This window comes from Oreochromis niloticus, unplaced genomic scaffold, assembly GCF_001858045.2.
Source record: "Oreochromis niloticus isolate F11D_XX unplaced genomic scaffold, O_niloticus_UMD_NMBU tig00006581_pilon, whole genome shotgun sequence".
Lineage (NCBI taxonomy): Eukaryota > Metazoa > Chordata > Actinopteri > Cichliformes > Cichlidae > Oreochromis > Oreochromis niloticus.
The window spans coordinates 1-16,697 of record NW_020328075.1 but is presented as its reverse complement, the minus strand read 5'-3'; the positions used below and the strand labels follow the sequence as shown (position 1 = coordinate 16,697).

The window sequence follows — 16,697 nt, the reverse complement described above, 5'->3', positions numbered from 1 at the left end:
GTGCATGGGAAGCTGCCCGGTCTTCAGCGTGCTGTTGGTAAGAATAATATTTGAGTTTTTTTTATATTTTTGAAATGGGTTATATCAAAGATGATCAGTATCATTTTTTTTTTATCTGTACATGCCTGAAGAGTGTATGTATCAGAAGTTCTCGGTTTTATTTGTATGTTTGTTTGTTTTTTAATAGGTGAAGTTCGGAGGAAGAGCAGCTTTAGACAAAGCCCTTTGCTGACAGCCACTCCTGTTCGTGCGCTCATAGATGAACAGATCAGCATTAAAGGGCGTTTCCTGTCTCAAAATTATCCTGTCACAGTGTGCGCACAAATGCACAGTGAGGAGGGAGATCTGTGGGAGGCGTTTGCTCATTATACAACAAATGCGAGCGGCAGCATCAACTGTGAGTGAAATACTCTTAAGTGCTGTTGGGTGACATAGTAGACAGTTTCTGTAATATATAGATGTCCACACAAATAAAAGCAGCTGGCACGTGGGACATTTAAAGCAGGGCAATAATGTTGAGATGCTCACTGTGCCAGTGGCAGTGTTTGACATTTTTATTGTATTTAAAAACAAAATGGACAAAAAACAAACATGCTGAAATTAAATTGAACAAAGTGTTTGTCATTTTAATCTGCAAGCTGCAAGTAATTATTGATAAAAGTCACAAGTTAATATTTAATGTGTTTACTGTGGAGACATCCTGTGGCAGTCATGTTATATTAATTCAATTCAGTTCAATTTAATTTTATTTATATCGTGCATGCCATTTCTTATCAACAGTAGCTTCAAGGCACTTTATATTGTAGAAAGAAACCCCAACAATCAGTAAAGATTGCGTGAAGAGATATTAACCAGGCTTTTATGCAGGCAGCGTTTCATTTTATTTTTGTCTCTTTTCTTACCTGAATAGTGACCAGCGATCATTCAGTTGGAGGTTCTTATGTGGGCTGTGAGCCGATGGGACTCTTCTGGGCTTTGGAGCCTGCACTCGGAAGCAGAGAAGGTTTGAGGCAGGTGGTGAAGACAAGCTTCCGAGAGCTTGAGAAAATAAAATTTGTGGTTTCAAAGCCAGCTGCCTGTTATGTTGCACACTTAAAATACAACTAGAGGATTCTCTCATTCACTCTACATTTCTGGCTTCACTGACTGCTTCTTTCTCTGTGTAAATGGTTAAAGTGAGAATCTTCTGATTTTTGATCACAGGCTTAGGAAAAGAAACGTGGAGACCCCATACATGGTGAACATCTCCTTATTGGAGGGCCACACTTCACCCAGTGAGGGGCAGAGGACTGAGCTGGCAGCTGTAACCACTGAGCGCTGGTACATGGCGCCAGGAGTGAGGAGAATAGAGATCCGTCAAAACAACATCGTAGGAACATTATTCTTACCCCCGGGTGAGCATTCACTGAAATGGCACATTATTATTTAATGGCAGCGTCTTAGTCAGCAGTGACTGAACTTCACATACTGATGTCCTGCAGGCCCGGGCCCTTTTCCTGCTATGCTGGATCTGTGGGGAATGGGTGGAGGACTGTTGGAGTACCGCTCTGCACTTTTTGCCTCCAGGGGTTTTGCGAGTCTTTCTGTTGCTTACATGGGGCACAAAGACTTACCTGGACCACAACACATAATGAGTGTTGGCGATTCATATTTCAAAGTAGTTTAAATCTTATCCTAACAGCCTTGTATTTGTTATAATGTTTTTGCCACTCTCTTGAAATGTCCCTATTTATTTTGTTTGGTCAGTCAGCCTTCCAGCTACTTCAAGATCACTGTCAGGTCGATGCAGACAGAATTGGGGTCATTGGCCTCTCCTATGGAGTCGTTCCGACTCTTCGCATCGCCACTACGATTGGTTTTAAAGTGAATCCCAAACTCGCCTGTTTTGAAATCTGCAATATGATCATCACAGTGTTGTTTGCATCAGAAAAATAAATCTGATAGGTGATTATGAATGACGTTAACATTTATCTGTTCCCCTTTCCAGCCATCATGTTTGATTTGTATTAATGGGCAGTAGGAAGCCCGCTGTTGGACGAAGATGGCAAGAGCAAAATTTGAGAGGTAACGACTGGTAACTTTAGATTTTACTCTGAGGCTACTATTATTGTTGTTGCTGTTTTATTATTATTATATTATTATTATTATTATATTATTCAGTCTATTTGAACCAATCACCTCTGGTGTCACTCAAAGGTACAGTGCTTTTTTTAAAATAACGTGGCCTCTGTACACCTCTACAGTGGATTTTTAACGAAATCTCACATTAAGATGGGCAGTCTAACATAATTTTGAATATAAGGACTGTTTTTAATAGTGTACTTTGTTTGAGGCGCTAAAGTTTTTGTCCTCGGTATTGTGGCGCTCTCTTCATGATAAATCATGGTGGTAACTTATGGTGAACCTGACTGGGGCAAGGTTATGTTGAGTTTCAGTTTAAAATTATACAGTATGTTTACAGTATGCTTTAAGTGCAATATACAACCCCAATTCCAAAACAGTTGGGATGCTGTGTATAATGTAAACAAAAACAGAATGCAGTGATTTGCGCATTTCATAAACTCCTACTTTAGTCACAATAGAGCAAAGAAAATCCCTAAAATGAGAAAAATATGAAGTCCATTTGAATTTGATAGGAGCGACATGTCTCAAAAGTTAAGACAGGGATCAGATTAGGAAATTACTCTGCTATATTTATGGGGTATTTATTGACAATCATTTTAAATCGGTTAAACTGATTTGGCTTTGCTGTGGCAAGAAACTAAAGAGGTTTCCACATCTCCTCTTTACTGGGTGCGGGGAGAGTGTCAGACCTGAACAGACTGGGTAACATTTACCAGATGACATGATGTGCTTCATTTCATGACTCTTTTTCCTTTTCCTGCCATACTTTTCTCTCCCAGTCATTCTGGTACAGAATGATCTTGAATCATGCCGTTGACAGTGATACACCTATATCTGTCGAGTGTTGACCTTGTTAGGTGTTGTGAAGTTCTTTATCATAACCATGGAAATAATTCTCTCATCACCCAATTTAGCTGTCTTCTAAAGTTTTTGCTATCGCTCTTGTAAATTTTACACTCGTAAAGCCTAATGAATCCAAGTTGAAAGTCTTAACTTGAGTCATATTTTGAGTCTTTAAAATCCAGTGTGGTGGTGTACATTACAAAATATGTCATCGTGCAAAACGTAGCTGTAACCTGGGCTTTTATCTAGTTGAGTCGTCAGTCTACTGCAGGGCTAACGTTATAGTAATCACTGTTTTTAACAATTTCGTGAGTAGTTGATAACAAACAGTACCATCTCTGTCCTCTTCTGCTCTTTAAGTGACCAGAAATATTGGGAGTTCGATGATCGAGGCTATGTGAGTTTCAGAAATGTCTCTCTGCCGGATAATCTGCCCCTGAGAGCAAACAGAAGGTTCTTCTCTGCCCGTCACGCATGCACACAGAAGCACACGTGTATAGAGCTCAGTAATCTCTGCTCTCTATTATTGATTTTTATTTTTATTTTTTTTTTTTTTTTTTTTGTAGGTAGAGAACATCACCTGTCCTCTCATGTACATAGTGGGTGAAGATGATCTGTGTGCTGCAAGCACAGAGAATGCAGATGTGGTAAATTACTTTAATAATAAATACAGATTACATTTTAAATGTTATGTTGTCCTGTATATATTATTTGGAGTCCTCGTGATGTCTATTGAAACATGTTAAAATATTCTAAGAATACAACAGTTATTTACATCCACCTGAATGCGGTTTTTGTGTATTGTCTGTGTGGACTGACTGCACACTATTTCATTGTTTACTTTGATCACTGGTCATCAGATTGAGGAGGCCCTGAGGTCTGCAGGTAAATCTCATCAGTTTACCCGTTTGTCATATCCCGGCGCCGGTCACCTGATCGAGCCACCCTACACACCGTGTTCAAGAGCGTCTCTATGGAAAACCAAACCAGAGAAATGTGAGCTAAAGTTTCCTCTTATTGAATTCTATTAAGGATACCATATAAAATGGTAAGTAAATGTGTTTTATTTTTCCCTGCAGTATTCACTCTGTGGGGAGGTCACCCCGCACCCCACGCTGCTGCTCAAGAAGATGCCTGGAAGAGGATCCTGGAGTTTATGGAAACCCATCTGAGGCGATGAATCACCGCATGGACAATAATCCATCATTAACGGGATTCTGAAATCCTGCATTTGTCTGAGAGAGAGTTGTGAAAGATGTCCACAACTGGTGTGCAACTTGGTGAAAAGAACAGCAATAATAATAATAAATAAATAAACTAATTTAAAATTTTTGGGCCACAAGAGGTCGCTGCTTGGTTGCTATCAAAACAGGCATTTTAATAGGAGTCAATCTGCAGAGTACAAAGGAAAAAGCTTTCAGCAGTTTAGACCCACAGATGCTGGGCTGCCAGGTACGGCTGCAGTTATACTCATCAAGTAGTATAGGTGTTATTTTTCTTGACTGGACTGCATTACATGTACACATGTCTGTTATTTGTCTTTCTTAAAGATAGCACAGTTCTCATTTCTCAGTTTGTGCATCCTTGTTTCCTTTCGTCACCTTTTTGACTCCTCTTCTCACAAGGGGAGAGCGGGGAGTAAAAAAAAAAATAAATACCCAAGATGAGACGTTCTTCCTTCAGAGCAGTCATTTCAAAGTGACGTTCAGTCACATATAGCATGTTGTAAAGCAGCATCTGTTAAACATGTCTCAGTACTGCTGTAGATTATCATTTCTGTCAGATGAACGTGCATGTTTGTAATGACAGACAAATATGTGGAAGTATCATCCATTTATATATTTTTTGTTTCACAAATACATATTCACACATGCTATATTAGAAACTCACCAGCCATTTTATTAGGTATACATTGGTCGTGCCTGTTTGGACCCTCTTTTGCCTTCATTACTACATTAATTCTTTGTGAAACAGATTCAACAAGATGCTGGAAACATTTCTCAGAGATATTGACATGATAGCTCCACACAGTTGCTGCAGATTTGTTGGCTGCACATCCATGATGCAAATTTTGTGTTCCACCACATCCCAAATGTGGATTGAGGTCGGGTGACTGTGGAGGCTTTTTGAGGACACTGAACTCCTGTTAAAGAGACTAGTCTGAGACAATCTGAGCTTTGGACATGTGTTTTCCTCCTGCAGTCAGCCATCAGGAGATGGGTACCCTGTAGTAATAAAGGGATCGACAGGTTCGACAACAATATACTGGTAGGCTGTGGTGTTTAAGCCCAATTGGTACTAAATAGCCAAAAAATATCCGCCACGCTATTTCACCACCAGCAGCCTGAACTGCAGGATCCATAGATCCCAAAGTTCATCTTGCTTACATCACATTCGGACTCTACTGTCCAAATGTCACAGGGGAAATCTACACTCATCCGATCAGCAACATTTTTCAGTCTTCCGTTGTCCAAGTCTGGTGATCCTGTGCATGTTGTGGCCTCAGTCGATAGGAGTAGCCTTCTGCTGCTGTGGTTTATCTGCTTCAAGGCTCGAGGTTTAATTTTATGCCTTCAGAGATTCTATGCTTTGGTTGTAAAGAGGGAGGTCCTGCTGCCTTCCTATTACCGCAAATCAATCTGGCCATTCTCCTCTGACACTGACATAGTATTTTCACCCACAGAGCTGCCGCTTACTGGATAGTCTCTCTTTTCCATAATAGATGGTTGTGTGGTAAAATACCAGCAGATGAGCAGCCAATTTGGTACCACCAACCATGCCACATTCACTTAAATGACCTTTCTTCCCCTTTGATGCGCAGTTAGAGCTTAGCAGGTCATTTGACCATATCTACATCTGTTGAGTTGCTGCCTTATGATTGGCTTATTAGATATTTGTGTTATGAGCAGGTGAATAGGTGTACTTAATAAAGTGACTGGTGCGTGTATTCAGCAAACATTCCATACTAAAAGAAGTATCAAACTCTGATGCTTGGTTAATGATAGTCTCCCAGTCTCAAAGGAGTCTAAAAAAAACAAAACACATACTCTCTTTAAATGAGTAATCCATGGCATGCAAACTAATTCTTTTGTTGCTTTGGAACAAACAGTTCATTGCAAGCAGAGGTGACCATGGCGATGAGGGCAATGAACTCTTTGAAGTCGATCTCCAGATCTCCGTTCTGGTCGAGGTCAGCGAAGAGTTTATCCAGAGTGTCATTCTCCTTGATTTTTTGTTCAGCAGGAAAATTGCATTAATGCTCATCATTAGCAGTAAATGGACAGTATATTTAATAACACTGATAAATCTGTAGCATCACCACTAACTCTACTAGGCTTAAATTTAATTACACCAGAATAGAAGGAAAAATGTTAGTTTATCTAATATATTTTAACATCTCTGAGACTCAGCTGTGCAGCATGTCAACGCTCGAAAAGGAAGCAAATAAAAATCCACTATAGCCCCAAGCAACCTCAGTTAGTTGTACATGCTTTGCTTGTATAAATTTTAAATTCATCAATAATGTTGTGAAATCTGTGCAGCTTTTTTCTTATTTAATACACACTGTGCTGCGTGCCAACAAACTGATGCATGCTCATTATTATTGTTCTAGTTACGTGTCATAAACACACCCACTTTGCAGAAGATATCTTACCACTATGAAATTATTCATCTCATGTTGATAAGTTCTTTAAGGTCTGCTTTCTTCAGATTGGACTTCTGACCCGAGTATTGGTGGAAGTTTGGATAATAGTGAGCATGCTGCTCTCCAGGTCTGACACAGCAGGCTTTGTGGCCTGAGACAAAAGCATGAGCCCTGGAGTCTTGGCTTTTTAAAAAAAAGAAGCACTACACATTACTTTTCTTATGTTCAGTATACAGGAGTTGCTGCTCACACTCCGAGTTGCACTAATGTGTCCGGCAGCTGTCCCAAATGGAATGTCAGCCGTACTCACGCGGACACCTCCTTGACCTTATTCCACGAGCCCTCGACTCAGCTGCAAAGTGCTTACGGGGTCAGTTTCCTTTTCATCAGAATTATCTGCCGTCATTCAGACATAAGTTGAGCAATGGTTAACCAATTTTCCATCAAAGGGATGCCGGAATTAAACAGAACATAGGATGTAAGTTAAGGAAATATAAGTTGACTATGGAGCACATCTCCTTCAGCGTTCACAATAATGATTGCATTTCTCTCAGTCAACTGACTGTTTGGGGGGGGAAGCAGCTAATAGTGGGCTCTGTGTTTGTGTTTTTACATCACACTAGGAATGAACAAAAAGCAGAAAAAATCCCTGTAAAGATGCAGACTGTGAAAGTCTGGTTTATACCATAAATCTTACCAGGCGTAACTGGGTTTTTTGTGTTTCAAGTTATAAGCACATGTCAAGACTTCTGTCTCCCATTGCTGATGTGATCTCCTTTTTTCTTCCCTATTAATGATCTACGGTAATTTGTCCCCAGGGCTTTAACGAAATCATTGTGATACAGAGATTTGGATTCTTGTGCATGCATTGGATAAAAAAGTAATTTTGTCAGTGTGCCTCCCTAAAATGATGACCAGAGGGGCAACTGGTTTCCTGTTCAACAACGTGTGTGCTGTGATAAAGAATAGAAAACGGGACACACGTTGAGCTGATGTCAGTTTCACAACAGGAAGGTTTATTCTTCACAACAGCTTAGAACAGCTTCAGGTATCACCACACTAACTGCAAGCAATGGCCTTATGCTTCAGTCCAGTTTACCATACATGGCCACAGTTCCCTGAGCTAGAGACTGTATAAATCTCTCAATACAACTTTGACAAAACATAAACAAAATGTTGCTTAAATCCATTGACAATATCAGATTCACAATGTATCACAATAAACACACTTATTTTACAAAGATAAACAAAACACAATAGTGACTCTGTACTTCATTTTTAACTACCTTACAACATCATAAAATTAACTCGTTTTAAACATTTTAATTCTCGTTCAGCACTAACTATCTATGTGAAATGTATTTCCACTGTACTGACAATATAATTCTGTTTTTTTATATAGCTATTTACTCTTACAAGAAATAATGTCTTGACATAAAACAAACATATTCACTGTTCTTATACAACCTACAACTATATAGAGTGCAATGCTCCTTTAACAGCGTTCACTACTACTATGCAGTCAGCATTGATCAAACAGTTTCCTTATAACACTCTATAAATGTCTTCATATTAAACCACAAACTTGTTCTTGTAACCACAACATCAACCAGAAGAATAAAACATAGTATCAAATCAATTTATCAGAGTACATAATACATTAAGAGTTCACAGTCCAGAAGTCTCTCACAGGTCAGATTAGCTTCCCCACACACACTCAGTATCCCACATTAGCCCAGTCCGCTAGCATTAGCATCATTTAGCCTGCAGCCTTAACCCACAATTCGGACACAACTCAGAACGAATCCATTCTTAGCGAGTTGCGCTTATTACCAATAAACAACATCCTCTGTTTGTAAGGTCTGCAGTATACATTCATTAAATGCATTTACTAACCTGTGATAAAGAATAGAAAACGGGACACACGTTGAGCTGATGTCAGTTTCACAACAGGAAGGTTTATTCTTCCTCTGTGCCCCAAACGCTACTCGATACCACTGCGCGTAATGCGCCTCTAGCGGCTGGATGCAGAATAGCATTGTAAACTGACAGGTACACAAATACAATCATAACAAAACCTTTAGGGGGGGGGCTGTTTTCCCCAGTTTATTTCTGATACCAGATTTTACTAGAAAGCTATTTCAACTCTCTACATCAGGACTGAATGTAGTTCACCAACTGCTCCTCAGTCCAAACTGATTTTATGGTTCATACGTGTCAACTCAGGGAACTCCTGCCGGACCTCCCTCTGCGAGCACACACACACACACACACGCAGAAGGAGAGAAACAGAAAGATCATTAATGCAGAGGCTTGCAGCATCTCTTGGATTTTCACTCTCTGTCGGATTTCAGAATAACGGTCACATAAATTTCATTACAAAGTTTTTACCTTGCTTCAATGTGTCTTTAACCTTTCTCGTTCAAATTGTTATCACATAGTAAAGCAGTAGCTCAGTAAGTAGGAACAGCGATAGTTTAAAGACATTTTCTACAATACAGAGGATTCATCATCCGCAGTTTGTGAAAACTGCGGTTAAAAAACAATCAGTAAATTCACAAATGATGGACTCTTTTCAGAGGTACGCTTCATGTACTGATTAACATACACTTAAAAGATGTACATTAGGCTGCACACTGGTTATGCCATTACGGATTTTGCTCAAGAGTCTGTTTAAGCTAAAAACTTGAAAAATATATATCTGTATATTTTAAATCAGTAACATAGATAAAATGTTTTTGGATAACAAACAAGTCACAATTTAAACACTGTTTAAATAATCAAAGAGATACTTATAAAGGGCAGGCTACAACAGACATGCTTACCGGGAGCTGTTTGTCTCTTTGCATAAGCCACACCAGCAACGCTCTGTGCGGATAGCAAAGTCTGCGCTGTGGAGTGTCCGGACCCTCCACGCCAGGATCTGCAGCACAACCTCGCACTGGTCCCCAGGGGCACGGCAAACTTGTAAGCCCTAGTTCCGGCTCCCGAAAAATATGCTTGAGTTGTTCTTGTGTCCAACAAAAATGAGTTCTGCTATGTTTTATTTTTAATGTTACTGCGTTGAAGTTAGCACAATTAAAATCAAAAATTATTAGTCTCTTAAATGAATGGCATCTTGTTAGACCGGGACGGGGGCTTAAAAAACTAATACATTGTTTTACATTTTGTGCACTTGGGCACACTTCAATGAAACTCGAAAAGTGCGACACACAATATGGAGATGATGACTGGCATTTGTTAGGAGGAGTGTAAGTATAGAGAGGAGATTCCCATCATGTACTCTGCAATGTACATTGTGTCCTGTAACGTGTTTTACTTTTTTCTAATAAATAGCTGTGAAAAAACCCATCAAAGTTGAGGTAAGTATTCACCACAGTATCATGTTTTTATTATTAGGGTCAAATTTCTCTTTGTGTAAAAAATTAAGCCAACATCCAAGTGTCAAAGGTCAGTTCTAAAAAACAAGTCAGTCCCTGAAGCTTATTTGTGCCACAGATGCTAATTCAGTGACTGCGTGTAAGGAATGTTTTGGACCTGTCTGATCTTAAAAAACTAACTTGTTGTTACATTACAGCATATTGAGGAAAGTTTTAACGGCTGATCATGGAGCAGGATGAAGGTCAAGGGAAACTCCCTGCCACGCTTCCGGTTATGCTTCCATCCGGCGTAGTCATCCAGCCGGTCCGTGCTATACGCCCCTCCTGACCCGGAGTGGTATATTGTGTTGTAGAAAAGTTTGTTCGATTCTCTCTCCTCTCTCTCTTACCAAAATAATAAATTCTCTGGGGGGTTTTTCATACGTTTATGGTACGAGACGAGGAAGCATCCCGATCTCTCGGAGGCAATTGACCGGGATGAACCGACGGAACTTATTCAAGTTCTCATATGTGCGCTGTGCTTTTTTCACTAAGGTTATTTACACGTACAATGAGTTGAGGCCAATATGAATTCTTTGCTTGGCTGGAGGCATTAAGAAATACTAATAACAATTAGAGGGTTGTTGAGTCCTCCTCGATATGCGTAAACCAGGCCGTTTCTTGAGGGTTTCTGTCTATTGAGAAAACCTGTTGTAAAAGTAGCTCAAAATAATGAAGAAAAACTCTTTACTTTTGGTCTGAAAGGAGTGGCTGCACAAAACATACCTCATCGGGGTGTTTTAATAAAAATATTTGGGATTTGGGAGTTCTGAATACGGGCGCGGCGCTTTTTTTTCCACTAAGGCTTACTTTACACATACGAGGTAGCGCATCCGAGGGTGTTTTAATTGTTTAAGTAAGTTTCCTAAGTATTCACTAAGGGATATTTATTTTTACAAGAATGAGGTGGGCGGCCTGTAGGTTACAAGCGAGTAAAAAGTTCTCTTTTCATCACAAGCGCCTGCCTCCACCCCGCTCTATATGCCGCTCTGTCTCTCTATACAGCACTGACTCAACAGCTGCGTCACCCTTATGCTTCAGGATCCCCCCTCCCTCTCTGATCCCCCTCATGCTTATGGAACATGGTGCACAGGTCTGAAAATGACTAGACACTTCCGGAGTATTTCTGGTAGGTCAAAATTGAGGCCTTCAATAGTAAATATCTGTATTTGAATATGTCATACTCAAGACGTAGCCCCACTTTCCACAGCCCTCAATAGGCAGAGTCCATTCTCCCCGCAAGCTCCTCGGAGCCGGTATCTGGCTGCGGAACATGAAGACCTCCTTATTTCTCCCTTCTTTCCGCGGAGCATTGGTTGCTTCTGATCTGTTACTGTAGACGGTGACGGGGGTGTCGCTGATAATCGACGAAGACCACTCGCCGCTGCTGCCTCCCATGCTTACGGCCTCGGGAGAGCAGATCTCTTCCCCGTCCAAGTACAGAGGAACGCAGGGCTGTAGAATGAAAGGATCCATCTTGTGTCTGCGCATAGGATAGTGCGCTGCCCTCTCTGTTTTTATTCTCCTCCTCCACAGACCCCCCTCCCTCTAAAAACTTTTTTTATTTTTTTTCTCACAACAGGTGGCGCAACAGGTGTCGCGATTATGGATCATATTACACACTTCCGGAGTCCCCCCCCCTCCCCTCTCCGGATGCAATTCGTCACGCTTAGGATCAAATTACACACTTCCGGTGGGGAGGGAGGGGTCAAAGGTCAAGGCTAGGGTCATCAATCAAATTTGACACAAGGTGTATAGGAGTATTTTTTTCACTATTAATTTATCAATTTATTTATCATTACCTTAACGCTAATCCACTGTTTAGGTTTCTTTATTTATTTTAGTTCACTTTCTCCTATTGATCACTTTGATTCTTAACTATCATTATTTCACAGAAAACCAACAAATCTACTTTTCTCCCTCTTTTGTCATCAAGGAATTCACACACACTCACAGGCTGGTCACTCGCCCCCACCTTCTTTCTCTCTCACTCACACACACACATTTTACTCCTCCTTTGTTCCACCTGTGAACCCACCCTCGAGGCTGGCTCACACACACCTCATGCTTCCACAGTCCCATTCAAACTTTCTGCGAGACACTTCCTCTGCTGATTCAGGACAACGCCCTGATCAGCACGAAGAGCGGGGCCGTCCGCTCTTATACACCTCAAGCTAACTAGGACAGTTGTGCGATCTGAAGATCGTGAGCCTAACATTTGCCTCACGAATTATTCAAACTGCGCCACGGACTGGATACCGCAGTTTCTCTTCCCCAGAAAAATAAAACCAAATTAAACCCCCCAATTGACTTCACAGTTTGCACAATTCATGACACGGCCTCCTGCCGCGATTTCTGCACACCACAAACACACATTTTTAGACTCAAATTCTTTGTTACTTAATTGACTCCCGTACTTCAGACGAGACGCCGACTCTAACGGCGCTTTCACACACACTACGCAGTCTACACACACTGCAGTCAGGTTATCAACCGCGACTAGGATCCAACACCTAGCTTTAGTTATTTAAGGCGCCCTCAGTGCCCAGGTCACCACCCCGGCTATCCTGTCCCACAGGTCCCAACGACGCGTCCGAAGGAGGGTGTAGTTGCCAAACTCTGAGCACACAGCCCTCAGCTGCGACAAGGCCTTCAGCCCCACTTTCTAACTAATAGTAACACGTTTCCTGCTTTAACGCACGGAGGATGGATCACACACCGCCACTTTTTCCTAATAACTACGAGGGATCACACACCGCCACGGATGAAACACCGATTCTATTAATTACTAACTAAGACGGATCAAACACGTTTCTTTAACATACTGAGTGAATTTACACTGAGACACCCTGAACTTAGCGAATAGATAATTTAGGATTTAAACAATATGCACGGTTCGAAAATAAACAGGTCGTGCTTACCTTTAATTCAATTCAATTCAATTCAATTCAATTCAATTTTATTATATAGCACCAAATCACAACAAAAGTCGCCTCAAGGCGCTTTATATTTACAGTAGATAGCACAATATAAATACAGAGAAAAACCCAACAATCATATGACCCCCTATGAGCAAGCACTTTGGCGACAGTGGAAGGAAAAACTCCCTTTTAACAGGAAAAACCTCCGGCAGAACCAGGCTCAGGGAGGGGCGGCATCTGCGCGACCGGTTGGGGTGAAAGAAGAAAAACAGGATAAAGACATGCTGTGGAAGAGAGACAGAGATTAATAACAGATATGATTCGATGCAGAGAGGTCTATAACACATAGTGAGTGAGAAAGGTGACTGGAAGGGAAAAACTCAATGCATCATGGGAATCCCGGCAGCCTACGTCTATTGCAGCATAACTAAGGGAGGATTCAGGGTCACCTGGTCCAGCCCTAACTATATGCTTTAGCAAAAAGGAAAGTTTTAAGCCTAATCTTGAAAGTAGAGATAGTGTCTGTCTCCCGAATCCAAACTGGAAGCTGGTTCCACAGAAGAGGGCCTGAAAACTGAAGGCTCTGCCTCCCATTCTACTTTTAAATACTCTAGGAACAACAAGTAAGCCTGCAGAGCGAGAGCGAAGTGCTCTAATGGGGTGATATGGTACTACAAGGTCATTAAGATAAGATGGGGCCTGATTATTTAAGACCTTGATGTGAGGAGCAGGATTTGAATTCAATTGTGGATTTAACAGGAAGCCGATGAAGGGAGCCAAAACAGGAGAAATATGCTCTCTCTTTCTAGTCCCTGTCAGTACCTGCTGCAGCATTTTGGATCAGCTGAAGCTTTTCAGTGAGTTTTAGGACATCCTGATAATAAAGAATTACAGTAGTCCAGCCTGGAAGTAATAAATGCATGAACTAGTTTTCAGCATCACTCTGAGACAGGATATTTCTAATTTTAGAGATGTTGCGCAAATGGAAGAAAGCAGTCTTACATATTGTTTAATATGTGCATGAAGGACATGTCCTGGTCAAAATGACTCCAAGGTTCCTCACAGCATTACTGGAGGCCAAGGTAATGCATCCAGAGTAAGAATCTGCTTAGATACCATATTTCTAAGATTTTCAGGGCGAGTACAATACCTCAGTTTTATCTGAATTAAGAAGCAGAAAGTTAGTGGCCATCCAGGTCTTTATGTCTTTAAGACATTCCTGCAGTTTAACTAATTGGTGTGTGTTACCTGGCTCATGGATAGATAGAGCTGCGTGTCATCTGCATAGCAGTGAAATTTATGCTATGTCTTCTAATGATGCTGCCTAAGGGAAGCATGTTACAATGTAAATAGAATTGGTCCTAGCACTGAACCCTGTGGAACACCATAACTGACCTCAGTGTGTGAAGAGACTCTCCATTTACTTGAACAAATTGGAGTCTATTAGATAGATATGATACAAACGACTGCAGTGCAGTACCTGTAATACCTACAGCATGTTCTAATCGCTCTAATAGGATATTATGGTCAACAGTATCGAACGCTGCACTGAGGTCTAGCAGGACAAGCACAGAGATGAGTCCACTGTCAGAGGCCATAAGAAGATCATTTGTAACCTTCACTAAAGCTGTTTTGTGCTGTGATGAGCTCTGAAACCTGACTGAAACGCTTCAAATAAGCCATTCCTCTGCAGATGATCTGTTAGCTGTTTGACAACCACTCTTTCAAGGATTTTTGATATGAAAGGAAGGTTGGAGATTGGCCGATAATTAGCTAAGACAGCTGGTCTAGAGATGGCTTTTTAAGTAAAGGTTTAACTACAGCCAGCTTGAAGGCCTGTGGTACATAGCCGATTATTAGAGATAGGTTGATCATATTTAAGATCGAAGAATTAATTAATGGCAGGACTTCTTGAGCAGTTTTGTAGGAATGGGGTCTAAAAGACACGTTGATGGTTTGGAGGAATTAATTATTGAAGTTAACTCAGAAAGATCAATTGGAGAAAAAGAGTTTAACTTAACATCGATGGTACTAAAAGTAGCTGTAGATAATATTACATCTGTGGGATGATTATTGGTAATTTTTTCTCTAATGATAAAAATTTTATTTGTGAAGAAGTTCATGAAGTCATTACTAGTTAGCGTTAAAGGGATTGTTGGCTCAGTAGAGCTCTGACTTTTTGTCAGCCTGGCTACAGTGCTGAAGAGAAACCTGGGGTTGTTCTTATTTCTTCAATCAGTGACGAATAGTAAGATGTTCTGGCTTTGCGGAGGGCTTTCTTATAAAGCAATAAACTATTTCTCCAGGCTAAATGATGATCCTCTAAATTTGTGACACGCCATTTCCTCTCCAGCTTACGAGTTATCTGCTTTAGGCTACGTGTTTGAGAATTATACCACGGAGTCAGGTACTTCGGATTTGAGGCCTTAGTTTTCACAGGAGCTACAGTATCCAGAGTCGTACGTAGTGAGGAGGTAAAATTATTAACAAGATAATCGACCTCTGTTGGAGTAGCGTTCAGATAGCTGCTCTGCTCTATGTTGGTACAGGGCATTGAAGATGATAACAGTGGGTGGATTATATTCTTAAACTTAGTTACAGCACTTTCAGAAAGACATCTACTTTGATAAAGTCTACTCTCCACTGCTGTGTAATCAATTATTGTAAATGTTATCAGGAAATGATCAGACAGCAGAGGGTTTCAGGAAACACTGTTAAATGTTCAGTTTCTATGCCATGTTAAAATAAGATCTAGAGTGTGATTAAAGTGGTGGGTGGGTTCTTTTACATTTTGAGAGAAGCCAATTGAGTCTAATAACAGATTAAATGCCATGTTGAGGCTGTCATTTTAGCATCTACATGGATGTTAAAATCACCCACAATAATTATTTTATCTGAGCTGAGCACTAAATCAGATAAAAAGTCTGAGAAATCAGAGAGAAACTCTGTGTAAGGCCCAGGTGGACGATAGATGATAACAAGTAAGACTGGTTTCTGAGTTTTACAGCTGGGGTGGACGAGGCTAAGCATCAGGCTTTCAAATGAATTAAAAGTCTGTCTTGGTCTTTCGTTAATTAATAGACTGGTGTGAAAAATTGCTGCCACACCGCCCCCTCGGCCTGTGCTTCGAGGTTTCTGGTAGTTAGAATGACTCGGGGTGTTGATTCATTTAAACTAACATAATCATCTGGCTGCAACCAGGTTTATGTAAGGCAGAGTAAATCGATTTGTTGATCAATTATTAAGTCATGTACTAACAGAGACTTGGAGGAGAGAGACCTAATATTAATAATCCACATTTCACTGTTTTACTCTTTGCTTCAGATGTGGATACTGTATTGTTCTTCTTTGTGATTTTTTATGTTTAAGTTGTTTATTGCTGGTTTTTAGTTTGTTTTTGTCTTTTTGGGAGCTGACACAGTCTCAATGGAGATGGATTTTTTGGGGGTAGCAGGAGGAGAGAAGCTGCAGAGAGGCGTGTAAGACTGCAACTCGCTTCCGTCCCAACTCTGGATAGTCATATTTTAGGGGGTTTAATAAATTGGTCCATATTTCTAGAAATGAGAGCTGCTCCATCCAAAGTGGGATGGATGCCGTCTCTCCTAACAAGATCAGGTTTCCTCCAGAAGGTTGCCAATTATCTATGAAGCCCACATCGTTTCTGGGACACCACTCAGACAGCCAGCAATTTAAGGAGAACATGCGGCTAAACATGTCACTCCTGGTCTGATTGGGAGGGGGACC

At 40.8% G+C, this 16,697-nt stretch overlaps 1 protein-coding gene across 1 annotated transcript; it reads left to right on the top strand.

Annotated features, from left to right (window-relative positions):
* On the top strand, positions 1–4,539 carry LOC109198927 (acyl-coenzyme A thioesterase 4; the record flags this gene model as incomplete). Its single annotated transcript, XM_025904733.1, is given in 10 exon segments — positions 1–37; positions 188–397; positions 911–1,010; positions 1,204–1,394; positions 1,482–1,657; positions 1,747–1,932; positions 3,284–3,364; positions 3,534–3,614; positions 3,828–3,963; positions 4,047–4,539. Coding segments are annotated over 10 exon segments (1,299 nt in total), but the record flags the coding sequence as incomplete, so codon positions are not given.
* Positions 4,540–16,697: the final 12,158 nt, after the last annotated feature.